The sequence below is a fragment of the Molossus molossus genome, unplaced genomic scaffold (genome assembly GCF_014108415.1).
Source record: "Molossus molossus isolate mMolMol1 unplaced genomic scaffold, mMolMol1.p scaffold_m16_p_20, whole genome shotgun sequence".
Lineage (NCBI taxonomy): Eukaryota > Metazoa > Chordata > Mammalia > Chiroptera > Molossidae > Molossus > Molossus molossus.
In genome coordinates, this window is record NW_023425356.1 from 16,918,157 (window position 1) to 16,946,141 (window position 27,985).

The 27,985-nt window shown below is 42.8% G+C and overlaps 1 protein-coding gene across 2 annotated transcripts in view; it reads right to left on the minus strand.

Annotated features, from left to right (window-relative positions):
- LOC118636927 (myomegalin-like) overlaps positions 1-27,985 on the minus strand; it is a 213,560-nt gene that overhangs the window by 32,223 nt on the left and 153,352 nt on the right. Inside the window, exons 20-27 of one of the 2 annotated variants that reach the window (XM_036271871.1) lie at positions 27,413-27,510; positions 23,216-23,332; positions 22,760-22,897; positions 21,665-21,777; positions 20,418-20,545; positions 10,321-10,409; positions 4,287-4,519; positions 514-952 (exon numbers count right to left, since the gene is read on the minus strand). In XM_036271871.1, the coding sequence (XP_036127764.1) occupies positions 514-952; positions 4,287-4,519; positions 10,321-10,409; positions 20,418-20,545; positions 21,665-21,777; positions 22,760-22,897; positions 23,216-23,332; positions 27,413-27,510 (1,355 nt within the window). Of the gene's footprint in view, positions 1-513; positions 953-4,286; positions 4,520-8,729; positions 8,805-10,320; positions 10,410-20,417; positions 20,546-21,664; positions 21,778-22,759; positions 22,898-23,215; positions 23,333-27,412; positions 27,511-27,985 lie in introns of those variants that run through there. The other variant, XM_036271869.1, reaches the window with a different exon arrangement.

Consider the following 27,985-nt stretch of genomic DNA (forward strand, 5'->3'; position numbering starts at 1 on the left):
CCTAGTGTGTTACTGGAGCAGTAAGCACTCAAGATATATCTATGGAAAATGAATTACTTGAGAAATATTAATGGGATAGTGTTGTGAAACCTTCCTCTTAAAAAATTTTTTTTTTCTTTATTGATTTTAGAGAGAGGAAGGGAGAGGGAGAGAGAGATAGAAACACTGATGAGAGAGAACATCGATTGGCCGCCTTCTGCCTGCCCCCCTGGGGATTGGGCCCATAACCTGGGCACGTGCCCTGACCAGGAATGGAACCGGCGACCTCCTAGTGCATGGGTCTATGTCCAAGCACTGAGCCGCGCCAGCCGGGCATGTTGGTATTGTGAATCCCCAGTGGGGCATGCAGGAGGTATTGTGAAACCTTTCTAAGGGCCGAATGTGTGAGGAACATTATGACCACGCCTGCGGTGCAGAGGTGCCCTTCCCTCGGTACCTACTGACCCACAACGTGAAAAATGACACCCCATCCCTTTTCCCAAGGCCTTTCATTGCATCTGATCCCACACTTACTTGGTGGGCATCCACTGCAAGGGCAGCCCCAAGGTCAAGGCTCCGGGGTCTGGGGCGGGGCCTCACACTCACGTCCTCCTCTTCCTGGCACTGGTGCTTCCCAGGAGAACAAACCGGCTCTGCGTTCATTCCGTCCATCTCCCTGGCCAGGTGCACAAGGAGCTCGGGATTAAGTTTACGATTTCCTTCCTTGCTGCTCAGCACCAGCTGTTCTTTGAGGAGGCTGATGATGTTGTGGGCATTCTTCAGCTTTCCCTGGAGCTTTCTGAACTCAGCCTGGAGGCTCTTCTCATTCAGACCCCCTTTGGCCACCGCAGTCTCCACCATCGCCTCGCCCTTCTCCTTGTCCTCCTCCTCGGCCTCCCACCCATCAGACATTGCTTCTCCCATCTGCTCTTTCAGCTCTGCATTCTCAAGGCAAAGGCTCAGCATGGTGTTCCTGCAGGAAACACACATCATCAGGGGCCAGGGCTGGTCTTGGCCTGAGTTCCTAAAAGCCCCTTTACCCTCATCCCAGTCCATCATAGACTCAGACACCCCAGAGCACGAAGCGACCTCAGAGGCCTGTGACAACACTCTCTTTATAGACAAGAAAACCAAGGCTCGGGAGGAGTAAGAGACTTGCCTGCACTCCCGCAGCTACTTGGTGGCAGCACCATCACTAAAAGTCTTGGACTTCAGACACCCAGTTTTATTGTCTTTACCCATGCCACACAGAGTATTGTTCTAACTTTCAATGGTCCCTGGAATAAACCAGGGTACTTGCACTGTTAAAAAAAAAAAAAAAAGACTTTGCCTGGAACAAATTTATTATTATGGATTCTACAGGTCTATTAATATCATAAGTCAGTTTTCAACTACTAGATGAGAAATGGGGACCTAGGAACACGAAAGAAAGAAATAATACCAATCAGGACATCGATCTGACACACTGCGATTATCTGCTTCATATCCAACTCCTGTGATAGGAGATCACCTTCACGAGCAGGGGCTCTGCCTGTCCTGTTCACCCTGTATCCCCAGTGCCTCCACATTGAACATTCACATTTGTAGAAGAAATAAAATGGACTTAAATAATTTTCACCAAGACATTCTAGACCCACTTTTTCCTGCCGCCCAACCCTTTAGTAGAGTTGGTGGGAGCTGTAAAAAACCACAGCTTTAACAAGGCAATTCACTCAAGTAGCCAGTTCACCTAACCTCTCTGAGCCTCGGTCTCCCTTTATACAAAATAAGGATTGCGACACTTACCTAGTGGAGTTATTGTGTGTTTAAATGAAATGACAAATGTGAATGGTTAGCTGAGGGTCTGCAGTGGAGAAGCCGTTTGATGCTGCTGTCCCAGCTGCAGACCTGAGGCATGCTAGCACCCTGATCCCAGGACGGGCGTCAGAGCCCAGGCTATCATCTGCATGGTTACTTAAGCGCCGCAGGTGCTTCTCAGGTGTGCTACATTGAGAACTGCCGACCAGAAGGGGCAAAGGAAATGAGTGATCCCCAGCTGGCAGCACCACCGGTTGGCTATGCCCCTGGACGGAATTTCTCAGAATCCTGAATTCTTGGGACCAACGGCGGAGCTTGTCTCGTATGAAGGAAGGAAGGAAATACTTTAGGACATGGGACTGAGACACACTACCTATGAGAGTTTCCTCAATGGAGGAAAAGGGAGCTGGTATTTTACCAAAACTGAGGTGTCAGGAGAGAAAGGGGCACATGTGTAGTATAGAGAAGAATATTTAATATTATAACTTTATGCTTTGAGGAAAACCCTAATGTTTTCACAATACAAACTGGTGAAAGCAAAGCTCAACAAAATCTTCTCAAGAGATAGGTGATGCGTTACATAAATTCTAACACTGCCAGTGAATCTTAAGGTTGGGTGGAGAGTTAAACAAATCAGAGTTTCAGGTCAACTCTGGGGGGGAAAAGGAAAAGTAATTCACAAAAATATGTACATATGGCTTGACTGTAGGTTCAACTGTAAATTCAAAAGAGATATACTGTTCTTACCCATGACAGCTCAACTGAGTTTACAGATAACAGAGTTTAAGGAAAACTTAAATTTTAATTAAGGAAAGAAATATCATGATAATTCAGAGTAAAAGAACCAGCAAAAGAGAACCATGATGACAAGAATATTTCAAAAATTGTTTGACAGCCCTGGCCAGTTTGGCTCAACGGTTACAGCGTCGGCCTGTGGTCCAGAGAGACCTGAGTTCGGTTCCCGCTAAGGGCACGTATCTCGGTTGCAGTTTGTCCCTGGCCCTGGTTGGGTCTTGGGTCGTGCGGGTGGCAGCCACTCGATGTGTCCCTTTCACGTCGATGTTTCTCTTTTTCTCTCTTCCACTCTCTCCCTCCCACTCTATCTGAACAAAAAATGAAAAAATGTCCTCGGGTGAGGATAAAAAAAAATTGTTTGATACAATGGAACACTGTGCAGCTGTAAGAAAGAAAGATCTCCTATCCTTTGAGATGACATGGAGGGACCTGGAGAGTATCATGCTAAGTGAAACAAGCCAATCAGAGAAAGACAAATACCACATGATCTCACTTATTTGTGGAATATAATGAACAAAAAAGCTGGTGAACAAAATAGACCCAGAGACATAGAAAGGAGTATGATTTAGACTGACAAACTTCAGAGGAGGTTGGGGGAAGGGATGAGATAAACCGAAGAACTCATATGCATGTATGCATAACTAATTGACACAGACAACTATGCTGGGGGGAGGGTAGGAAGGAGGGTGTCTGGGGTGGGGGGCGGGAAAGGAGAAACATCTGAAACAAAAATAAATTAGTTAAAATAATAATAATAATAATAATTGTTTGACAAAGTACACAGTATAAAAGAAAAGGTCTAGATTTTAAAAATTTGGAGCCAGGGCTCTGTGCAACCTTGAGCAAGTTCCTAGAACTTTTCAGGTCTAAGTTTCCTCGACTATGAAACAAGAGCCTTGGGCTACATGCCAAGGCCCCTTTGGTAGTAGCATTATTCTGTGATTCAGGGATGTTCAAGTGGCATGTAATAGGCAGGAAACAAGAGAGCATCAATGAGTTGCACATCTGCACAGCTGTGCTCTAACGACAGGCCATGTTGACTATGGACAATCAGGGATGAATGAATAAATGAATTAGCTCTACCTTACTGGCATGTCCCCCAAGCATTATTTATTTATTTATTTATTTATTTATTTATTTATTTATTTGGTGGTGGTGGTGGTGGGGAGCCATTAAAGACAGAACAGCCAATCTAGCCAGTGAATCAGCCATTTGCCAATCTTGTAAAGTTGATAAGATGCCAGGGGTTAATAAAACTGCTGCTCTGTGATTCAAGGACACATGCTTCTGAGTGGGGATGGAGGGGCCTCTGTACAAATTCTCCTCGTGGACTGTTTGGTTCTGCATACAGCAGGGGAGCATCTTGGGTACCAGGAGATTCCTCATATGTTCCAGTCAATTCAAAAGAGCAATACCAGCCATACAACGAGGAGACCCCCACTCATGACTATCGTATGGATGCTAATAATAAACGTCACCATACTGAATTAAGACCAGATTTATCTGTATAATCTGAATGGTAATCATTGATAGTCACCATTACCTAATATTAGTCACTGTCTCTAAAGAACTTGTAGAACCATAAATGCATGGAACCTGGCAGGTGGGCCAAGGAGCCCCGAGACCGCGCGGATGCCTTGGCTGCAGCCAGGCGAGGCCCTTGGCTATGGCGGCCTCGAGACTGGCGGGCTCCCCATCTCTGGGGCTTGTCCTACCTGATGTGGGCCACGGAGGAGAACCCGGCTTCCTCAATTTGAGCCTTCAGCTCTTTCAGTTCCCCCTCAGCTCTCCTCTTCTCCTCCAGGTGCCGGTGGATCTCCGCTCTGAGGTGCAGCATTTCCTCCTGAAGACCCCGGGGGCTCTCCCCTCCTGGCGGGGACGGAGGGGAGACAGGCACACTCTGGGTCTCCACTGCTGCCAGGCTCTTCTCCAAAGCCGCCTTGATGAGCTGCACGAAAATCATGGTTTAAAGAACTCAAGTCACCCAAGAGGATCCAAGGGGAACATCAGGTCTCAGAGGCAGCCTCGAGTGGGGGAAAAGGCAGACCTAAAGTGAGCTCCCACGGCCTCCCTCAGCGCCAGGGCCTGGAGACCCTTTGGGTGGGGAGGACACACCCAGGGCGCAGGGAGAATTGTTGCCAGGGGCAGGAGGAGATTCCAGAGGTGGGGGAGAGAAAAAACTCAAGCATGTAATAAAAAACAAATGCAAACGAATGAGCTTTAAACAGGATGGGCAAGTGCGGGTGCAGTGACCCTCCTCCTGAGGGGGCAGAGTTCCCCGAGTGTCTTCTCCCAAGTCAGGAAGCTCCGTCAGCTCCAGGACACTTGAGCCCATGACTTGGAAGATCATGGCTCGAGATACCAGAGCTTAAGTCCTCAGGCTGCGCCTGTAACTCAGACTCCAAAAGGATGCTTCAGAGGGAGGACTGAGGGCGCTCAGCAGCCAGGTGTCCCATCACAGAATCAGGACGTGGGCGGAGCTGCAGGTATGACAACGCAGGCTGAACTTCACTGGCAGCAGGGGAACCACACCAACAACTGCCAATTTCACTTGTTGGTTCATCACCCTTGTGCTGATGCTACCAGCCAAGCTCTCGCTACAAATGTGAGCATGTGAGAAGAAAACAAGGCGGAAACAACTTCCCAAGATCCTCCTTTTTTTATTTTTATTTTTTTTTATCCTCACCCGAGGACATTTTTGCATTTTTTGTTCAGACAGAGCGGGAGGGAGAGAGAGGAAGAGAGAGCGAGAGAAACATCGATGTGAAGGGACACCCGCACGACCAACCAGGGCCGGGGACAAACTGCAACCAAGGTACGTGCCCTTAGCGGGAACCGAACCCGGGTCTCTCTGTACCGCAGGCCAACGCTCTAACCGCTGAGCCAAACCGGCCAGGGCCCCTTTTTTATTTTTTTTCTCATTTTTTTGTTCAGATAGAGTAGGAGGGAGAGAGAGGGAGAGAGAGAAACATCGAGGTGAAAGGGACACATCGAGTGGCTGCCATCCGCACGATCCAACCAGGGCCGGGGACAAACTGCAACCAAGATACATGCCCTTAGCGGGAACCAAACCCGGGTCTCCCTGGACCGCAGGCCAATGCTCTAACCGCTGAGCCAAACTGGCCAGGGCCCAAGATCCCTTTTTTTTTTTAGGACACTCTTGACATTACTCCTCAGTTTCAATTAAAGTGGATTGTGTGGTTTTCCCTCACATGAGAATTTTTAACTTTCAGACTTCCTTATTGTCCATCTTGGCTCCTGTCCAGTTTCCCCCACACTTTTAAAAACATAGAAACCAAAATCTGAGTATGATAATCGACTTAGCCTATGACTAATTATTTTAGTACAACAACTTGCCTGTCTGTCCAACATTAATCTTATAGTCCAATGCCACGTTGAATTTCCTCTCAGTAGCAACATCTTGAGGTTTTACCTAACTTCAGGTCAGTTTTGAACTCCTAATATCCCACCTTTCCCCATAGCTATTTCTGGGTCATCTTTTATTTCTATAAATATTATGACCTGTACTTGTCACTAATAAATTCATTCTGGCTATACAAGATCATCTCTCAATTCATCAAAGTCATGAAAATATTTATGTGGCTTTCCATAAAGCATGTGACCACTTGGCTAGGGACACATTGTAAAGTTAATTAAATGTTTTATTCCTTCATTCAGGTCACAAACATGTTCAACAGAACAGAGTGCAGAGGACCGTAAATGGGTTGATCATCAATAGAGCTGCTTGGCTTGGCCTGTCCTTTGCTTTTGGCTTCGTAACAGAGCGTAGTAAGATCTAGGCTACAGGTGTGTGGTGGGTTGATTAATGGCACGCGCAATGGCGATTAGTAGCAAAGCAGCTGGGGTTGTGAAGGGACGCGTATCCACGTCAAAGGTGAGAGAGATGAGCAAACACAATTGCTCATTTCCTAGGCAGCCAATCCCACTGGGGAGTGTGAGCCTGGGATTTGGGAGGCTCTGGGATGCCTGTCTCTGTGCCTCCGCTGCCAAGCTGGGTTAGACTGGTGGCCATCCCTGCATGTGCCACCAAGCATCCGGGATAAGACAAAGAAAGGGGGACTGGATAAAACCACTTTTGGAAGTTTATAACCTCAGCCCTCGTTTAAACTGTGGTATCTTTCTATATCAACTCTTTGCAACTAACTCAACATTGCCATCCGCTTTGAATATGGCCACAACTTTTGTTCTTTTCTGAACTTTAAGGGATCCTTCTGCTTAAAAATAATGCCCACCTATTTTTAATGTGCCTTCTGGATCTATATCTTTTTCAATTGGTTTAAATATACCTACTTTCTTTAAATAAAAAATTAAGATCCATAGAATGTTGACACTGAAAGGGACCATAAGATCCATCTGGTCTAATTTCCCATTTTAAAATGAGAAAAAAGGCCCTGGCTGGTTTGGCTCAGCAGTTAGAGCATCGGCCCATGGACCGGAGAGTCCCGAGTTCGGTTCCGCTAAGGGCATGTACCTCGGTTGCCGTTTGTCCCCGGCCCCGGTTGGGGTTGTGTGATCGTGTGGGTGGTAACCACTCCATGTGTCTCTCTCACATCCATGTTCCTCTCTCTCTCTCTCTTCCTCTTTCTCCCTCCGGCTCTATTTGAAGATACATGCAAAAAATGTTCTCAGGTGAGGATAAAAAATAAAATAAAATGAGAAAAAAGCCCTGGTCAGTTTGGCTCAGCAGTTAGAGTATTGGCCTGCAGACTGAAGGGTCTCGGGTTTGATTCCTGGTGAAGGGCACATTGCCTAGGTTGCAGGTTTGAGCCCTGTCCCGGTTGGGGATGTGCAGGAGGCAACCAATCAATGTGTCTCACAGATGTTTCTCTCTCTACCATCTCTCTCCCTCCCTCTCTTCTACACTCTCTAAAAACCAATGGAAAAATATCCTCGGGTGAGGATTAATCAAAATAAATAAATAAATTAATAAATTAATTAATTAATTAAATGAGAAAAGAGAGATCAGATTTGTTCCCAGGCTAATTTGAGTTTTCATATTTCCATGTCAAAGAGAACTTACTTTGGCTAACTTGTCTTTACATTTTAAATGCAAATATATGAAAGCTAATATTTCTCTCCCCAACCCAAATGAAACCCCAAGTATGTGCGGTGGTAATATAAATCCTTTAGGTCTTTTTTTAATTGCATCTCTTATAGGTTTTTTTTCTTTTTTTTCATGTTTTCTAATTCCTCTGTTTTATTGCGTGCACAGTAACTCAACTTTTGTGTGTCCTGGGCTCCCATTTGCCCCACAAAGGTCTACATGCAGCTTTGACCTCTTGTTTGACTAGAGTTGTGTTGTTTTTACCCTATTGCTTCACATCTCACAGTGAAAATCAGTCTCTGATAGCAGTAAGGGCATTAAAAATATTCATTCCTCAAGTTTGTCACACTAAGTCTACTGACTTTCCCTTTTATTTGAACCTTGATTCTTGATAAAAAAAATTTTCCATTGCAAAAGTTCAAATAAGAAAAGACCATAATTGATGATTCTACTTTCTTTCACAGGAATTTCTTAGGTATTTATTACAGATCTTACATTTGACTGAGAATGGAGATTACCGGCATGGCTGGACCTGAGATGTCCTGAGGTGGGCGAGTTCAAATATAAGAATAAAGCAACTTGCTTTGGCCAAAAGGTGGTTCTTGTCTTGGAAGCAACACAAAGCTGGATGTGTCTGTTAGGGCACTGTGTGCATGCTTGAGGTGGGAGGGAGCTTTGTGTTGAGAACAAAGTCAACCTTCTAAGGATATAACTAAAAGAAGCTCAAAGCCTAATCTTAAGGGACCATTTCCCTGGACACGAGCAAACACAGTTTTGAGAATCTGGACACAAAACAGTTATGGCAAAACAAGCTTTATTTAATTGGTAGCAAAAGAGTCACACCCTCAAGCTCCAGAAAAGTTGAAGTAAATTTACAATGATTTCATACACCTCTTACCCAAAACTGAAGATTTGAGTTTCAAGGAAAGGTGATGGAAAGCAAAATGGTGCTTACCCAAGATATCCTTCATCCAATAGGTATATACTTTATCTATCATGAGTCAAGCCCCAATCCAAAGATTTCTTTTTAACCTATAATTTATTATCTCCTATGCCAAGTAATAGGGAAGACATTGAAAGAAAAATACAAATGCCCCAATGTAAAGGTTTACTTTGGGGTTGAACTGACCTTCTCAAAATGTGCTCTGTTCATTTTCTCCATGCTAGGCTATAGGAAAGAAAGTTAAGGAAGAAATGACTTTACTAACCAGTTTGCCTGCAACTGAGAATTAGAGTGAAGGACTTGTCAATCAGAACCTGGCTCTCTTCATTTATTCTGTCTCTTCTTCATTTATTCTGAAGTTAATCCTGTCCCACAGTAGCAATAACCATCAGTGACCGGCTGACATCCCAATCTAGCTGTCTTAGGGTGGACATTTGGTTATCCTGAACATCCCTCTTGCTCACCCAAAATCCTCACTGAAAGCAGGAAGTGAGAGGCAGACGGACTGTGCAAAGGGCTGTAGTGTACATAATTAAAGTCATAAGCACCAGTTAGGACTCAGCAGAAGCTGTTCAAGCAGAAGGATAAGTAGAGCTCATGCAGAAACTCGTGGGAAAATTAAGGGTCAGGTGTGTCTAGAGCAATAGAGAGAGGATCTGGATAGAAAGTAAATCTGTGTGGAGGCCATGAGATATTCCAGACAACTATTATGTCCTCAAGAGCCAAAGACTGTACCAAATCCTGTGAGATTTGGGGACTGCTCACTTGGGCTCTTCTTGTTGGTTTATTAGGGTGTCTCCTCTTTTTCTTGTGCAGATATACAAGAAGACCCAGAAAGCCGCATTTGCCCTATAGTTTTCCTAACAGCCCCACGAAAGTTATCACTGGAATGCCCAGCTGCTTCTGAAGAAGGACAGATACCAATAGTCCACTTTCTCCTTAATAACTCAGTGTCACAGGCATGGTCCACCTAGGAGATGTGACTGCTAAATGTCACCGGGCAAGGTGGAGACACACCAGAATACCAGTGAGTGCATGGGATCACTGTAGGTGACTTAATCTCTGAGGTCCAGGACATTTAATTCTTGAGCTTGAGAACATGCTGGTTATTCCTGCATGGATGGTTGGTAAGAACAGGGTTTCAGCCTTGGGTTCCAAGTTCTGAGGTTTCACAAGTTCTGAAGTGTCATCTCCTGGTCACTGACATGTCATGACCTGGGTGGTCTGTCAGGTTGCCCAGCAAAGCTCTCTCTGGTATAATGAGATTTCACTGAGATGATTTCAATCCTCTTAGGGTTTCTCGGAGAGCACTCTCCTGAGGCCGGTCCCAGGCCCCGCCACCTCCCCAAGTAGCCCTTCGATGACTCTCTGTCTTCAGTGGTGTGTTTCAGTTACAAAAGCCTAAGAGGGGAAGTGTCTGTGGTCTTGTTGTAAGTAAAAAATTCTCCTGAAGCTATAGCTATAGACGTAGGGACAAAGGGACATGGGGACAAAGGCGGGTGGCGGGCAGGGAGCAGGAGTGAGAGAGAGGAGGAGCAAACACAAAAGGGTGTACTGAGAGGAAAGAAATGAGGACAGAGGTTGGCAGGTGACTAGGAAGCTCGAGGAGGCAGGGACAGGACTGGGGAGTGGGTTATGCAGAGAGACAGCTTCTCACTCCAGGTCCGCCAGAGCTGCAGGAGACCCCAGACCCCGGAGCTACGAGCCTTCCACCCTGGGGCCCAGACCCACTCAGACTCACTTGCTGGTGGCTGTGGTGTGCAGCCTCCTCCTCAATACTGTCGGTGAACTCGGTGCTCGCATCCTCGGTGTCGTCCCCTGCGGCTGCGCCTGCAAACAGGTCCAGAAGAGAAAGGTGACTCCCTTCACAGATGGCTTCCAGGCTGCGGCTAAAATGTCACTCTTCCCGCCATCGCCTCTGATTTCTTCCCTTCCCCACCTGACGGCCCTTGCCAGCAGGGCCGACAGGGAGGCAGGACCAATATGCCAAATCTGCAGACAAGCCTTCTTACTGTATCACTGGTACTTTCTTACTAACACTCGAGTCGAAGCCTCAAAACATAAGCTGGCTTTGATTGCAGAGACCTGTAGCTAAGGAGCCAACTCTCCCCTATTTCCAGAAAGCCTGAATCACTCCCCCTGCCCCCCCCCTTGACTGGCTATGTAACAACTTTCTCTTCTATAACATGGGCCCAGCATGACTAACCTTTTTCTCACCACTGAATGTTGAGAGGGTCCCTGATTTTCTCGGATTAGGGCAGCCCTGCTCCCCTCATACTTTTTCGTTGTTGGCATCAGCAGTGCATGGGGTGACAACCTCTCTGAGGAACCCTCCTCTAGGGGCCCTGTGTCCTACAGAAGCTCAGGTCTAGTCAAGACCCAGAGCTCAGAATGGTTCAGGTGTTTCTTAATTCCTTTTTAATGCCCTCCAACCCCCCATCTCTCAGACTCCTGTTCAATGCCAACGTCCATTGTCTAAAGGGTTTTTACACTGCTTTTTCCAAATGGGATTTAATCCATTTTTTTCCATTCCCCAAAGATGGACACAGTCACTGTAGGGCATAAACGTTGATGCCCTGCACCAAGGGACGAAACGCTGCAGTTGGTGGTCTAGAGCTGTGCAGAGCAACAGACTTTGTGCAATTCTGCACTGCCTGATACAGTAGACACCAGCCACATGTGGGTGGCTGCTGAGCACTTGAAATGTGGCTAGTGTGACAGAAGAACTGAAATTTTAGGGGGGTGGGGTGGGGGAGGTAGAGGACAGGGTTGGAGTGGGAGGGAGGAGACTCTGAAATTTTAATTACATTTAAATTGAACTAAAATTCAAACAGCCACATGTGGTTAGTGGCTGCCATGTCAGACAGCACAAACCTAGGACACGTCTTCCTCTGCACATCTGTTAGAATAGACTGTCAGTCCACCCAATTTCAGAGAAAGGCGTGTGGCACACATTACAGATTTCTTCTGAAAGTGTAGGAATTTATAATGGTTAATTCATTTGGACACCAAAGAAAATCTACCTTGACGCTCTCAGTGGGTCTCACAGAACCTAGAGATCTAGCTGTGACCCTGGCCGTGGCAACCAACCAGTTAAAACTCCCCTTCTGGCCATTGAGTGGTAACCTGGATCTCAAAGGGAGGAGGTGGCTTGTCCAAGGTTCTACAGCTAGTCTGGCAAGAGCTGTGCCAAGGAGTCAGGTGTCTGGACTTGCAGAGGTAACTCACTATTCCTTCTAGTGACAAATCACATCTTTACCTTTGTTTCTTCCTTCAAGACTAAGCTCAGACATCCCTGGATGAAAGGCCCTGCATGAACCATGAGCACTCAGTACCATCTGCTGGTTGGGTGAGCAGGGCGGATCGCCCCCTCCCCCCACTCAACCTCGGCGTTTGCCATGGTCTGAGCCAATCTCATTCAAGTACTGAAAGGCAGTAAGCATGTTGTTCTAACAGCGTCGTCTTATGACACATTCCCTGATCTTCGCTGTGAATGTTGTGTTAACTTTGGATCAAAGCAGTAAGTACCCTGTTCAATGAAGCCCTACTGACTAGGCACCGCTAGCACTCAGCATCTCTGGAGACGCATGGCAGACGGCGGACAGTAGGGATTTCCAGTACTTGCTCTTTTAAGCCAGAACCACCTCACTCAGGACCCTGGTTGCATGCAGGTGAATGACACACTCCCTAAGCTTTGGCTGGTTTGGAAACTCACTGAGTCCAGGACGCTAATTCACTTGAGGACATCTGTATCATACATTATGCTTACTTTCATTTTTTTTTTTTTCTGTACAATAGCACAGATCAGAACCTTTATTTTTGCCTGCAAAGAAAATGACTTGCCCCACTCAGTGACAGGTAAGAAAACACACTTTTTTCATGGTTTCCTTTCTGAGTGTTGGTCTAGAGAATGAGCCTGTGGCTGAAGAAAGCTCAGCTCTGAGGTCAGGATCCTCATCCCCACACCGTGCTTGGTGGGTTGCGTAGCCATGCTGGGCCCACACCCCAGGACGACTCCTGCACTCGGTTCCCAGAGTGAGGTTAAGTGGGGACTAGAATGGGTGACTGCCCCTGGTCTTGAAGGCTTTCGTCTAACTTTCTGCCCTCCACTTACCTCTGCCACCTTTCAGATGCCACCTCTGCTTTTCTATATAATGCTGTCTCTTTAATTCACTCAGGGGCAGGATACCATGGTTTTGACTTCATCAGGAGTTAAATGAACACCAAGCAAGAATGCCCATTTCATCCCAACGCTCCACTACCAGGGGTTTTGTTTTCCTTAATATTTTTAAAGCTAGTTTAGAGTTGCTATACTTCCTTTGGAACAGTGTCAAGTGCTTCTCAGCTTTTTACCAATTTGAACTAGAATGTGGCGAGCTTTTTGTGTTTGAGTTGGGGTGGAATAAAAAAGGTACAGAAAATACTGGAATGAATGTTGTCCCACACAAGGTCCTGTATTTGTTCTGCATTAGCTGTCCCTCTTTCTGTTATCATTTCTAATGTGTGTATTTTTTAAAATGACAATAGAAGAACTTCTCTTTTGTGGGAAATAGCCCTTTCTAAGCTTTTACAAGGCAGCAAAACATCTTTAAAACTAACTTGGAATACTTTAAATTTCTAATTTAAAAGTGCTACATTTTGTATTAATAAACCTACCATTTTTCATAGATGTGAAATAAAATAGTCTGTCACCTTTAGAACCTCTGAAAGCTTAAATCTCATTCAAATTTAACTTGCTTCTCCTTCTCCGGGTTTTATCTCCAGGGTTAAGTTTTACGTGTCGGACTGGCAATTTTACTAAAAACTTTTGAGGCTTCAATAATAGTTCTCAAGTTGTGGTTTTTGCCAGTCTCTAGGCTCTGAACCACATGTACTGAGGGTACCAAAACCTTCCTTCTTTAGGTTTAGAAAATCATTTTTGACCAATTATCTAATTATAAAGTACACAGAAATAAAACAAACCTCTAAAATACTATAAAATCCTTGGGCACATATTTAAGCATTAAGCAAATATACCTTTTACCATTGAGGGAAAAAATTCATGCATTTGTGGAGCTTTTTAAATTGAGGATGGCTATAATTATTAAGAACACGGGCTCAGGAGTCAGAAGGTCTAGGTTAGATTTCTTCTTCTGTCATTAGTTATGTGACTTCAGGCAAATCACAACCTTTCCGTAACTCAATGTCCCTGTTACTAATTAAGGTTAATAGTGATATCTACTCCCTACAGTTGTGACCTTTAAAGGACTTGGAAGTGCTTACAACAGTGGCTGGCATACAGCGTGTACCAATAAATATTGTCCTTAAACAACTTTATTGTTTTATTATTGTTGATCAACTGAAGTGGCCCATGGGCTGAAAAGTTGAGAGTTGAAAAAGCAGGTAACCAGCAGAGAGGGAAATTTTATACCTCGTGGAATTAACGGAAGGATCTGGTCTGAGTTTATCTTCACTTCTGAGTGTTTCCCCTAACAGGAGGTTGGAAATAATACTTTGTCCTCCCTGCTCCTAGGACCACTGAAAGAATAGTCGTAAGCAGAACGAACTCTTTCGAGTAACAGGTGCTTCCCACATAGGGCTCATCATTAAATTATAGCTGCCCTAAAACTCCACCGTGCATGAAGCAGCTTTAGAGGGAAGGGCATGAAGTGTTACTTTAATTCTTCAGTAACGAGCCCAAACTGGGTTGCATAAGACGTTTCCCCAAACTTGACTCTCTAGTCATTACTGTCTCCCCTTTAAGAAGCCATTTAATGTGATTAGCAGAAAAGCAGTAATATTTTCCCATATAGTTACTCAAAACATAGGACTCACATCTGACTATTCTGACAGATTCAAAGAGCTAAAACCTTCACAGCGTGAACAAGTCCGGGGTGCCAAGCGCCTGGCTGCTCTTTCCCTTGGTGCCAGGGGGGCGCCAGCCCTGCCGTGTTCACTGTGAGAGCTCTCACATGTTCACAACACGAACCGCCACTGCTGGCTTAACTGCTGTGATGCACTGAGCGAATCAAAGAAAAACGTTCTCCGATCAAGCTCAGCACTTTCAGCCTTCGGGACCACAAGGAAACTTGAAGGTTTCACATAGTCCTCCATAAGCTTCTGCCAAGTAATACAACTCTGTAACCGGGCAGATTCTGATCTTAGGACAGAAGTAGCTAGAAAACTGTCTGTGGTCAAGCCCCTTCATGGTGCATCTTTGTCTTTAAACTGCAACCTCTTAGGTAGCCTTCCAGCTTGTACTTCATTCAGAAAGCAACTGTTTTCAGTGCTTAAAATCCTATGTCAAGGAATTCTTCCTGCTCACGCTTTGTCCCTCAAAGGATAGGAAGCATGCCTTTCCAGGAACTACAACGTAAGTCCCTGCTTTCTGTTACTCCTTCAGCAAGGAAAGCAGGAACGGGTTTTTAAGGTAAAGTAGTCCATTTCACATTTCTGCAGGAAATAGGCTGTTTTAGTCTCACTTCCTTGAAAGCAGAAATTCAGGTTTCTTCCTCTTCTTTTAGTCACATAAATACAAAGGCATTCATTCATACCAAAGCCTTACTTTGACTTGGAATTTTAGTACAATGATCAACAGACTGATTCTCCTATAAAGAGAAAAATTAAAAAGATATGAGCTTTCTCTATTTTTCCTCATAAATCTTTTAAGAACGAAACCAATAGTTACTGTTTTGCCTTGGATACTTTTATTGATCAATAACAATTTTTTTGTGTCTCAACTAAAGTAGCTGAAATTCTAACACTTATATGTCAAAAATGTACACTCTTCATTTCAGCACAAATGCTAACACAGTTTAGCACAGCACAGGGCCATGAAGAAATGAACTTCCAGAGGACAGTACACAGCTTATTTTGATGGGGGAATAGTCCTGGCAGTAATCTAATGCCAAGTTACTGGGTCATTTAGCACGTCACTTCCTCCTTCATTTAAATTGTGTGAATTACTTTCATTTTTCTCAACAGCCCTAGGAGCAAACTTTTAAGTGATAAAAGTAAAGCTGTTTTTATTATCAAACTGATACTACTGCATGGCAACACATTCATGATTTATAAAACATACCTGAATATACACATGCAGCTTGAGACAGAGGTCGGTATTTTAGAGCGATGACTTTGATCATTGCCCAGAGCAACCTCATGTTACACACTGAAAACAAACGTCATGCATTTGCTAGACACTCATGAGTTCCTTAAAGGGAACAAGGATGCTGATTTGGTCCATGTACTTAACACCCCTACTCTTCAGATTATTTTACATCAAACGTTTTCTGGTGTTGAACTTTCCATTTTATCCTTCTAGCTTTAGCAAGAGGAAAACAATATGATTACAATTTTTATTTTTGGAATTTGACTTTAAACAACAAAATGGGAAAATAATGCAAAAAGAATTGGTGCTTCAATTTGTAAGTTTAATTATTCTCATTTGAACTCTGGTCAACCAGTACTGTCAGCCCTCTCGTTCTGTTTCCCTTCTACGGCCCAGCCGTTGTTGGAAGCTCTTACAATGCTAATGTTTTAGCTGGGACAGCCATCCTGGCTCATGTGATCACATAGAAAGAAGCTGAGGACTTACCTTCTGTCAATACTCAGACTACTTGACAGCAACATACATGTCTTATAATCATAATAAAAATAATTTAACAAAGTTATTGCTCCAAATGTCTAGAGAGAGGGTGGCACCAATCATGTCCCAAAATGCATGAAGACTCAAACTGTCACCCCACAGAAACCTGTCCGAGGTACTGTGCCACTGACTCGTTCCTTGATTTTTGTTATTGATCACCCATATTCCTAGCTCTTCTTTCTGTAGTACAAATGGCTCTATATTACCAAAGGGAGGAAAAACGCCCTCTGAGCTTTAACCCGAAGAGAGATGAGAGAAAACACTCTGCAGGCTTCATCTCACAGGGTGTTAGCATCTGAAAGAAAGCTAATTTCATGTATTCTACCTTTAGTACAATTTCTACAAAACAAGATGGAAAATGCGCTGTGTATGGATTACCAATATTTATTTCTAACTTCATAGGAAGTTTAGTCACATTCCCTGCAGGGCACTGGCTGCTGACCTGTATAATTACTACTGAGACCCTAGTTGAAGAGGCAACTTGAATTTTTCAGGGAGCTCAAATGTGAAAATTCGTGACTTTTTCATATAAAAAAACCATGAAACCAGAAAACAGTGACTTTATCCTAGCAAAAGGAATGAGGATTTTCTGATACTAGCTCAAGGAAAGCCAATGTATTAAAGTATTGTCGCCACTAAGGCTTACAGTCTTAGGGAAGGAACTTTATTCCTCGAGGAAAGGAGTTTTTGGTATAATCTGATCTGCTCCCCTTTTGCCCAATCAGGGGACTCTAGGTCCAACTAGAAGACAGAGAAAACCAAAATTAATTTCTTGAACTGTTTTGAAGTTATAAGCCAAACTTCTCAGGACCACATACTGAATTAGTAGCATAAATAAACATAATAGTGCTATGTCTTTTATAAAGATTTGCCACAAAGATCACTTGTTATATAAACTGTGCAAGTGAAAGATACTAAAGAACCTTTTAAGGTTCTTTAAGAACCTTAAGAAAATGTTTTGCCCGGCCAGTGTGGCTCAGTGGTTGAGTGTCGACTCACACACCAAGAGGTCGCTGGTTTGATTCCCATTCAGGGCTCCTGCCCAGGTTGTGGGCCAAATTCCCAATAGGGAATACAGGAGGCAGCCAATCAATGGTCTCTCTCATCGATGTTTCTCTCTCTCTCCAAAATCAATAAAGAAAAAACAATTAAAAAACAAAACAAAAAGAAAATGTCTTGCAGCTAGAATCTAATATCCTACACAGGTCAAGATGTTTTTGATCTTTAATAGAGCTCTCACTATGTATAATGGCATTGGCAAATCTTTTAGACATATGAATAAAGCAGTAGAGGTACCAAAATATTGCTGCTGCCCACAACTGAAGAGAAGTGGGGTGGGGGTGGGGGTAAGGATAAAAGTACACCCCATTAAAGAGTTGACAATATTAGACTAGCCCAATCATGTCTTTTCAAAACTTGTAACTTGATTAAATAGCTATGACCTGAGGGAGAATTTAATTCATTTCTTTCGAGATTTTTAAATTCAGGCACAAGGTTCTAATAGCAAAGCACACGATGCTTTATCTAAAATTATGATAAGCTGAAAAATGCCTGACACAGGTAAAATAGTCCAGTAAGAGAAAGGGTCTGTGCTTCTGAAGAGAGAATGGAATCCTATGATTTCAAGCTACACATGACTAGATACATGTGGTCAATCACAGCATCACCTGTGTGCAGGTTACAGAACTAAACTCATCAGAATGATGTTTCCTAACAAGATGTCAAATTATGCCCTGGCTGGTTCGGGTCAGTGGTTCGAGTGTCAGCTTGTGGACTGAAGGGTCACGGGTTTGATTCATGGTCAAGGGCTGCAGGGTTGCAGGTTTGATTCCAGGCCTTGATCAGGGTCATGTGGGAGGCAGTCAATCAATGTGTCTCTCACATATTGATGTTTCCCTGTCTGTCTTCTCTCTCTTCCTCCCTCCCTTCCACTCTATCTAAAAAATATCTATGGAAAAGTATCCTCAGGTGAGGATTAACAACAACAAAAAGATGTCAAATTACCATACATAAGCGTTAGACCAGCAAGCTCTCTCCAGGTAGCAAGCCTCATTCCAGCCATCAAGACCAGCAAGTTAGTATAGGATTTTAGTCACATCTATGGTATTAAGAGCAAACTTAATTTATCCTTTGCCACTAATGCATTTAATTTTCTAAAATGTTTTCCAAAGACCATTATTAAAGGCAAGTAACAAGTTAGTCAGTCTTTCTAGAATCCAAATCAGGACCAGAAATTCACTTATATTTTTTTTCCCTAATCTATTTTGATGATTTTTCAATAGGAAGTTGGGTTTCTCATTATTCATCCAAGTACCTTTATTTCTAACACTCAGTAACAGTTTAAGATACCAAGGGAAAGTCCTAGTCTTGTTCGAGGTTGGCAGAAGCAGTGGTGGCAATTACCATGTTTCTGTAATCACTGTGAACCACTAGAACCCAAGAATCACCCAAGGTTGACTCTGAGGAGATTTAGGAAGCTGCCTTAGTCTATTCGTAAAATTAAGGGAAGACATTTCCTAAACATTTTGGTTGGTTGACATTTTTATTGCTCGATTACCTCTGTCATTACTTCCAGAAGGTCGCAATAAGCTTTGCGCAGAAAAGGGTCTCTTAAAATTAGAAGAGTAAGAAAAGTGGATGGTTCTGCTTACACTTACTATCTTCTTCCTTAAATGCCTCCTTTCTCCCCCAAAGCTATTAAACCTGGAAAATATTTCCATTAAGAGAAAGGCTTATTAAGGCTATCAATCTTTGCAAAGTATTTAATCAGAACATGCGAGGGGGTTTCTCTTGGATGGAACTAGAACGTCAGGCAAGCCATATCCACACGAAGGTGAGCGGAACAGAAGTGTGCTGGGGAGACTGGAGGGCAAACAGGAGACGCACTGTGCTCGCCTAGTCTATGAGGAGGACCCAGTCCCACTTACGGTGCTAGAAAGCCTCGGGCCCTGCTCATGAAATTCCAAGTTTAACACCTGGAAGCTCAACTTCTAACCTAAGAATCCTCCATCCAACAAAATAAGAAATCTCATTTGAATCCCCAAAGCTCCCAAGTTATCCTGGTTACTTTTTATACTGTCGACAATGAAGACAACAGAAGCACAATTTCCCATGCCCCTCTCCTTAACACCTGTCATGCTGCCCCAAGAAAGCAGAGACAGTGACCAAAACCTAAGAACACAGATCTGTGACATTTCTTTCTAAACTATTAAAACACCTCAAAGCCTGAAACCTATTACTTATTTTAATATGGAGAAATGTAGAAGCAATAAAAAGTGAAAAATATAGGACTCTATCCAGAGCCACTACCAATTGAAAATATACTAGCAATGTACTCCGCCAGCTATAATGAGTTATTTGGTGAAATACTAAATTTCAAGGGGAATGTTCATTTGAAATTATCTTTTTACATAGAGAATTCTAACTCTGAAAGACTTGGGAACTTTCTTAAAGTCATATTCTGACTAAATAACATACCCTTGGTTTTAAAGGAAAACAATTTAGAATTTAACCTATTCCTAATCTAATTTTACAGTCATTCAATAATCAACTCTGAACCAATATTGGAGGTATAGGTTTACTATCAGCTTCACCAGCCTTTGCTCTGTAACTTGGCCCTCCCAATACTGTAGTCTACCACAGCAAGACTTGGTTTTGATTACCTCCTGATGAAGATTATACCACTTTTGCAAAGTCATTTAATCTCTCTCTCTCATCTTGAAACTTTTATTTGATTTAAAAATTGCTCTCCCTCACAGAGCAGGAATTGATTGAATGGCAAAAATAATACACACGCATGCATTTATGACATAATATGGAACATATGAAATGGATTGTGAAAGTGGGGGAGGAATAAACTTTATTGGCCCACAGAAGGGATGAAGGAATCAGAAGGAGGGACTGGGGAAAAAATAAGTATGGGTGGGAAAACTAAAATGGAATGATTTAAAATGTGAAAATACACTTTATAACCTCCACCATTCAACTTAGAGATAGATATGGACTGTGAAATACAGGTAGACTAACGTGAGTTTCATTGTGTAGTTGACGGCACTTGTACCAGTTTTATCATTAGTAAGTCACCATTTAGTTCTGCCGAAGTCAGACCAGGCTCTCTGGTTAGTACGAACAAGGCTCCGTCCTGGCTGCAGCCTGACCCGCCAGCGCTCAGAAGGCATGCTTGGGATGGACTCGCACACTTTCCAGTTCCCCACCTCCATTGGCAGCCAGGGTCTCCAGCCTGCTTAAACGCTCCAGGCTTCTTCCAAGAATCTCTTCGAGCCGACCTCGTAACACCTGGGCCCCTTCCAGTTCCACCTGCAGAGTTCGGTCTCTCTCAGAGCTGATTGAACATGCCACAGGGAAGGAAAATGGATTAGCTATCAACTGTAATGCATTCACATGTGCTTCCAAAGAGTCATCAGTGACATGAGACCTTCACACGTTACTGTTCTGCAGAACACAACACATAAATGCAGTCTTTGCTCTGTCATTTGTGGTCACTGCCGGTCAATCTGCAAGGCCTACTCCTTTCTTAAAGCGTATCCCTTTATCTTATGCTCTGGGACAACCTCGCATAGAATTACAGTTCCTGAGATTTATCTCACACCCCTTCAGCACATAAGAGAAATTTCATTATTTGACTAAGAGTGTTAGTTTCTGAAAAACCAAAACCGAGGAGAAACTAAATGTGAACTGAAGCAATATTGAGTCAGGCAAGACTGTTACTGAAGGTATCTGTCCTCTCATTTGTTAACCAGACTCAACAATGCTCCGAAAAGGAGTCCAGTTCACAGGGACTGAAGCTCCAGACATTCTTTAAAAAGTAACATGGTCAAGGGGTCCTATTCTACCTTTCCTGTTTGCCTGAAGTAGAAATAAAAAAAATCGAAACCCAACAATATACTAGAAGAAACTGAATAGTAAAAGAATAAAAATTGGGAAAGAGAAAAAGGGGCTAGGAGGGAAGGCAAAATGGAAAAAGAGGGGGGAGGATATAAAATGAACCAGAATACATGGCCCCAAATCAAGAAGTACAAGAACACATATTCATCATAATGGCTATCAGTGATCCTGGGGTGATATTTGCCATTACAGTAAATACAGATTCTTCGATGATATTCAATGGATATTAGTTCCCTTTATAGCCTTAGTCTCATAACAGAACAACCTTTAGTAGGGCATCGAGCAGAAAAAGAAAGGACTATACTCTGAGTGTTTACTATATGCAAGGCCATTATTTTAGACTCCTGCCAGGTCTCCTCATTTGAAATCCTATATGACTGTATAGCTGTATGACTGACTAAAGATTTAGACACTCAGGCTCAGAGCAATCCACACAACAAATGACAAATCAGGAAGTCCCAGTAGCTGTCTCGGCTTTCTTTTCTTCCCTCTTCGATACTGCAAACATCTGCACTTAACAAGAATAAAAGGAAAAGCAGAGCAGTCGTGTTCTTACCTGTCGGGATGGGTGTGGAACTTCACCAGACTGCTATAGAGCTGTCTCTCTGCTTGTAAGGCCTCGTTGAGCCGACTCCGTTCATCGACCAGTCCTTCCAGCATCAGCAGCAACTGGGGAGAGAATAGAAGAAATATGAAAGTGCAGACATGAGACATGAAGCCAGTTAATCCTGAAAAAGAGACCAAAAGAATGTATTAGCATATACTTTGGCTAAAAGAAAGCTCACTATATTATTACTTACGTTTTCCATGTTATTTAAGTTTTCAAATCAATGTCACATGTACTGTTTTTTTTCATCTTTAGAACTCTATAAGGCAGATGTAAACATGGAAGCAAGTAGAAGAGACAGGTGCCAGAAGCATAGGAAAGAGGCAGAGAGAGAGGAGTGGAAGAGAACGAGAGGAAGGGCAAACATATAAGTAGGACTTACTGGCATTCTTCGTTCGGTAAACACCTACCGAGCCCCTTCTTCTGTGCCAGGCCCTGTTCTAGGATTGCGCTTACTATCTAGCTGAGGGAAAAGACGTTCATCAAGCTCGTTTGTCACTGTGTCGCCGTGAGCTCTAGGAAATGCTATAAGGACGACGAGCCACGATAGTGTACAGCCAGCAGAGCAGAATTAAAAGCCAGCTGGAGTGAGGTGGTTATGAGAGAGGACTGTGGAGACCGGGAGCACAGGAAGTGGGTCTTCTGAAGAGTCTACCACTGAAAAAGGTTAGACATGCGGTAGTAGCTGCAAAAGACTTGAGGGCAGAGGCAGAGGTTTTCTTTCCTTTTTTGAAAAAACACTTTAAAGATTTTTAAATTTAACCATTTAAAAAAAATGGTTAAATGCAGGCGGGATTCAGCTGAAGGGTGACTTGGGGATAAGGGATACCTGACATGTGTGACCGAAAGGGACTGCTTCTCCTTTCACAATTACAAGTGTAAGGAAGGAGCCTCCACGGCTTCCACTGACCAAGGCAGGACACTCTATGAGAGCAGATTCTCTATGGAATTCCATCAACGGACCCCTTCCTAACTAACTGAGATTGATAGCTTTTCCACCGTTGATTTCACAGTAAAAATAAAGTTTGTATTCCAATAACTTACTTGTTGTCTTCGGTTTCCTAAAGCTTCTTGACCTTGTGATTCCACCAAAGCAACTTTTTCCCGAAGAAGTAAGACTTCTTGAGTCAGGCGGTCCATAGCTGGTATGTCTTCAGGATCAACCAGTTGCATTTGCAGGTCCTAGAAGTAAAAAAACAGGAATAGTAATAAAATTACTATTGAGTAAAGGAACAAATGCTCCTAAAATAGTCTGCTATACTTTCAAGTGGGACACTGATAAGCCATATGAAGGCAATGATATATCTTCATGCAGCCTTAGCAACTCTGATACAAGTCAAAGAGAACACAAGAATATCAGAATATCAAGAACATCTAAGAGTATATCAAAGAAATAAGCACTGGTCAAGGGACTTCATGCATCTAAATGTTGTTGTAGATGCCCTACAGGTATTCTGAGCTTTAATGATTTCCAACAGTCTTTAAAAAGCTTTGAGAGACCTTTATGAGGTCTTCTTTAATCTGCATGTTCCTGGTCAGGGACTCCATATCAGCAGCCTGCACCTGCAGCTCTTCCTCTTGCACGGCCACCATGGACTGCAGAGCAGAAAGCTCCATCTGTGCAGAGAAGAAAGCCGTGTCAGTGGGCTGAGAAAAAGTATCTATCACACTTACATTTTAACACTGAGGCAGTAATACAAGTAAAAACTGGAACCTGAACAGCGCTCTCCTGGGTCAGATCAATAAACCACACAGTGTGGCACCAGAGGATGTTTATGGGAAGTGTGACAATAGTTTTAACGATGTCTTCCAGTTCATTTAACATAACATCAAATTTGTTGAATTAATAAATTTTTTATGATACTTAAAGTTGGTCACCATTAACAAATGCAAGAATAGATGAAGTTTTTCTTTCTTTCCTTTTTTTTGTTACGTGCCCCTAGTGGGAACCAAACTCAAGACCCTCTGGTCCACAGGCCGATGCTCCAACTGCTGAGCCAAACCAGCAAGGGCAAAGTTTTTCTTTACATAAGTATTTCTACAAGTAGATGAAAAACATGATAGAGCATTTTCATTTTTCAACTCTTAATGAATTAATGGATACAGACATTGAGCATCGATAGCTGCTAACGTCACAAGAGATCACCATAGTTAACCGCCTCCTGATGGAAGAACATGCCACCACCTATGACACCCTATCAAATGTCAGCACTGAATGCCCTAACCTTGCAGTGTTGTCTCTTCCATCTCTCCTCACCAGAAAATGATAAATATTCTATTATGACAAAGTTCACTAATAATCATGATGATAACCTTGCTGTTAACATTTACTGGGTGCTCACATGTCCAGGGCACCATCAATGCTTTGGATATATTTAATCCTTTTAACAAGCCTACTGGCCTGGCTCCTGCCTACTTCTCCAACTTCAATACCAGCCATTTTACTTCTCATTCATGATTCTCTGATCACAATGAACTTTTTCTGTTCCAGGAATATCAGACTTTCTCTTGACTCAGGGCCTTTGTACCTACTCTTCCCTCTGCCTGAAATATCTTCCCTAGAGTTGCCTCCTTCTCATCCTTGGGTCCCAACTTACATGTCAGCTACTCAGAGAAGCCTTCTTTGGCCTCTCTAAATTGGTGCCCATCCATGTTACCTTTTATTATTTCCCTCATATTCCTTATAATAACCTGTAATTATATTATTTATTTGCATCCTGTCTATATCTCCCTAGTAGAAGTTAATTACACAGGGTCAGTGCCCTTGTTGATTTTGTTCATAACCTCAACCTAGCACTAGCACAGGCTTAGAGAAGGTACCCAAATAGTTGATGAATACATGATTGAGTCCTCAACAACCCTATAGGATAACTACTCTTCTACTCCTCAATTTACAGATGAGATGACTGAGGCTACAAGAAATTAAGAAACCGGCTCCGAAATCACATAGCCAGGAAGTGGCAGATGCAGAATGTGAACTCAGGGAAGCAGAGTCAGCCACTGGGCTAGAATGACTTTCCCACAGATGTTGCACATCCATATATTCCTAAGTCATGGTGAGTGACTTGTAAGTAAACATTTCAAGGAAATATTTTGAGATAATTTTTTAAAATTAGTGTGATAAATGAAGACAGATAGCACACAGTTAGTTTAAGGTGCAACCAAGCACCTTCCTATGTAGCACCTAAGTGTTACATGGAAGTTATACCTCTTTCCTTTAATACATAAAATGTAAATTATAAGCAATAAAAATTTACCTGTGTATTTTCTGATTCAATCAAAGCTTACAGTATCACTGTGTGGGCTCATGATGACTTATAACTATACAGCTACCTGATGGCTCTGGGCTCCTGGGGCATGTTAGGAGGAAATGTTTCCCTCCACATTTCTTTGCATGTTGAAGGAGCCCAGGTAGTGTAACTCCTGATCTCTCTCCACCCCTTTCCTCACGCAGCCCCGGGGAAGGCAGAGGGATTATCTTAATGGTACACAGGGGCAGAATAAACCAGGCATGCTTGGCGTGGTTCCACCTTCCTAACCTTGAGGGGGAGCCGCCTCCGGGGGCCTGTTTTAGCCACGGCTTCCCCGCGGGCAGGCTCTTCCCTACCATGCAGACTGGGGGGTCTGCCGAGGCCCAGTGCTGCGTGTGACTGGGTAGATAAGTCTACCTAGTTCTGGGGACTGGCTGGCATGCTCACTTGGCTCTTACATTAAGTTCTCTACCTAAGCCTTTATCAGGAAGACAGTTGATAAAGTGTCAAACTATCTGCCATTACTTTGCTTTATTTCTCAGTTTGTTCAGGTCTGGGTTATGGGAAAAAGGGTGCTATGCATTAGGTCCTCTTCAGAGATCTCTATCATTAAATATCCAGATATTTGTTCCATTGAAGTAAAATAAAAACACGATGAAGAAACATTATTGCAGCATGATCAAGGTCTGCAGTCGGACACACGCGGGTTTCAAATCACGGCATAATAGACCTGACAAGACATTTAAACTGAACTTCAGTTTCCTCAATTGTAAAATTAGAGTAATATTTACTTTCCAGGGCTATGTGAGAATAGAAAAAATGTCTCTAAAGTGCCTGGCACATAGCTGGCAATCAATGAATGAGAACTACTACTACCACTATTGTTATTTCAAGATAGGAGGGGGGATATTTAAAAGTTTGGGAAAATCTTCATGGCTTTTGGAAAATACCAAATATTAGAGGGAAGGTATAATGAATATAAGACATTGATCTGAGAAGTTCGTAGTTAAGAACACATGAAGGTAAGTAATATAGCTAAATATCATTTACTTAAAATATCTATTTAGTCATTATAATTTTACAATCCTGAAAACAGGACCCGATCAGAAAATAGCACTGCTGCTCTGACTGAGTGTATGTGAGACAAGCGGGAAGAGCACATGGAAACTAAGCATCTGACATGAATAAGCCAACACTGGCCAGGGTAGGGCCAAAAAGAAGGGAGGGGAACTAGGGGATTTTTAGAACTGGTATTTTTAAAATGCCACACACTTTCATATCCTCAAACTTGAATCATATAACGGGAGTCTGTTTATAAGGAGATAACTTGACTTAGGAACCCACGGCACTGAACGATCTAATAGATACCATGGTAACACAAAGGCCTTTAGTTTTCATCTGGGACGCTACACTGTGGCCCCAGTATTTCTTCTACACCATAGCTGGACATACAACCAACTGCAGAAGGGAAAGAGACTCTGAAAAGCTGAGAGGCCTCTTCTAAGAAAACTGATGAAAACTCTATGCTAAAAATAAAGCATAAGGATGGGGAAAAAAACATCTGTTCCAGGAAATGACTACTTGAAAAGCATTTCAAGTCACAATAGATCTGAGTTTAAATCTTAGATCTGGCATTTCTTAATTATATGACTACTCCCTACTTCCATGTTTTAAAAAATCTGTGTTTCAGCTTCTTCATCTATAAACTAGGGCCAATATCACTTACTTTGTATAGAAATGTAAGCATTAGCCCTGGCCGGTTTGGCTCAGTGGTTAGAGCGTCGACCTGCGGTCCGGAGAGACCCGGGTTCGGTTCCCGCTAAGGGCACGTACCTCGGTTGCAGTTTGTCCCCGGCCCTGGTTGGGTCGTGCGGGTGGCAGCCATTCGATGTGTCGCTTTCACGTCGATGTTTCTCTCTCTCTCTCTCTTCCTCCCACTCTATCTGAACAAAATATCGAAAAAAATGTCCTCGGGTGAGGATTAAAAAAAAAAAAAAAAAGAAAAGAAATGTAAGCATTAGTGCTAATTTAAGTACCTAATACAGTACATTGTATATAGCAAATACTCAATAAACATTCTGACCATTCTCAAATGTTTCTTGGTCCATGTTTCCAAAACTAGTTTCATGGATCTACTATCATAATTCTAAGTAGCTGTTATATACCATGTCATTTATTCCCAAGTACTTCACAATTATTTTATTCCAGTTAGCAATGGGCAAAGAAAATTGTGTTATTTCAGTACTTAAAAAGTGTTAACAGTCCTCATGGATAAAAACAAGAGCATCTTGGAGAGGTAATGTGTATATGAAGTGATTTACATTTTTCTCCAGAAAGACAAAAAAAGGCATACTTTGTTTTTGAACCCAGATATTACACTTGGAGAAAGGTACTCTTTTAAAGAAAAACCAGGAATTTAAAAATTAGGCTTGGCTAGAAAACTCACCCGACTCTCTCTCTCTTTTTTAGCCATGAGTTCCATCTCCTCTTTGGCATTACTCAGTTCTCTTTCCAGCCCCGCAACTGTGTCCAAGTCTCCTAAAACTGAAAAATAGTGCTAGTGTTAATCATTAGTGACACACTGTGATCTTGCTGCTTCGTCTCTCAGGAATTTACTCTGAAGACACATCCTGACAATAAAAAAACAACACATAGGCACAGGTTGTTCTTTGAAGCATTATTTGTAAAAGCAAAACACTGCAACCTACATGTTTATAAAAAGATCAAATAAACCATAGCATATCCACCCAAAGGTTAAATTTCTTTTGTGATAATTACATTGCAGTTAATGTAGGCAATTGCCCTTGTTCTTAGGAAATATATAATGAAGTATTTAGGAATAAAGTGTCATGATGTCTAAGAAATTCTAAAATGGTTCAGGAGAAAAACATTGTATCTGTGTGTGTGTGTGCATGCAAAGAAATGATGCAAATGTGGCGAAATGTTAACTGGTGAATCTTAATAAAAGTGTATAGGGATAGTCAAAATACTATTTTTGCCACTTTCTATAGGTTTGAAA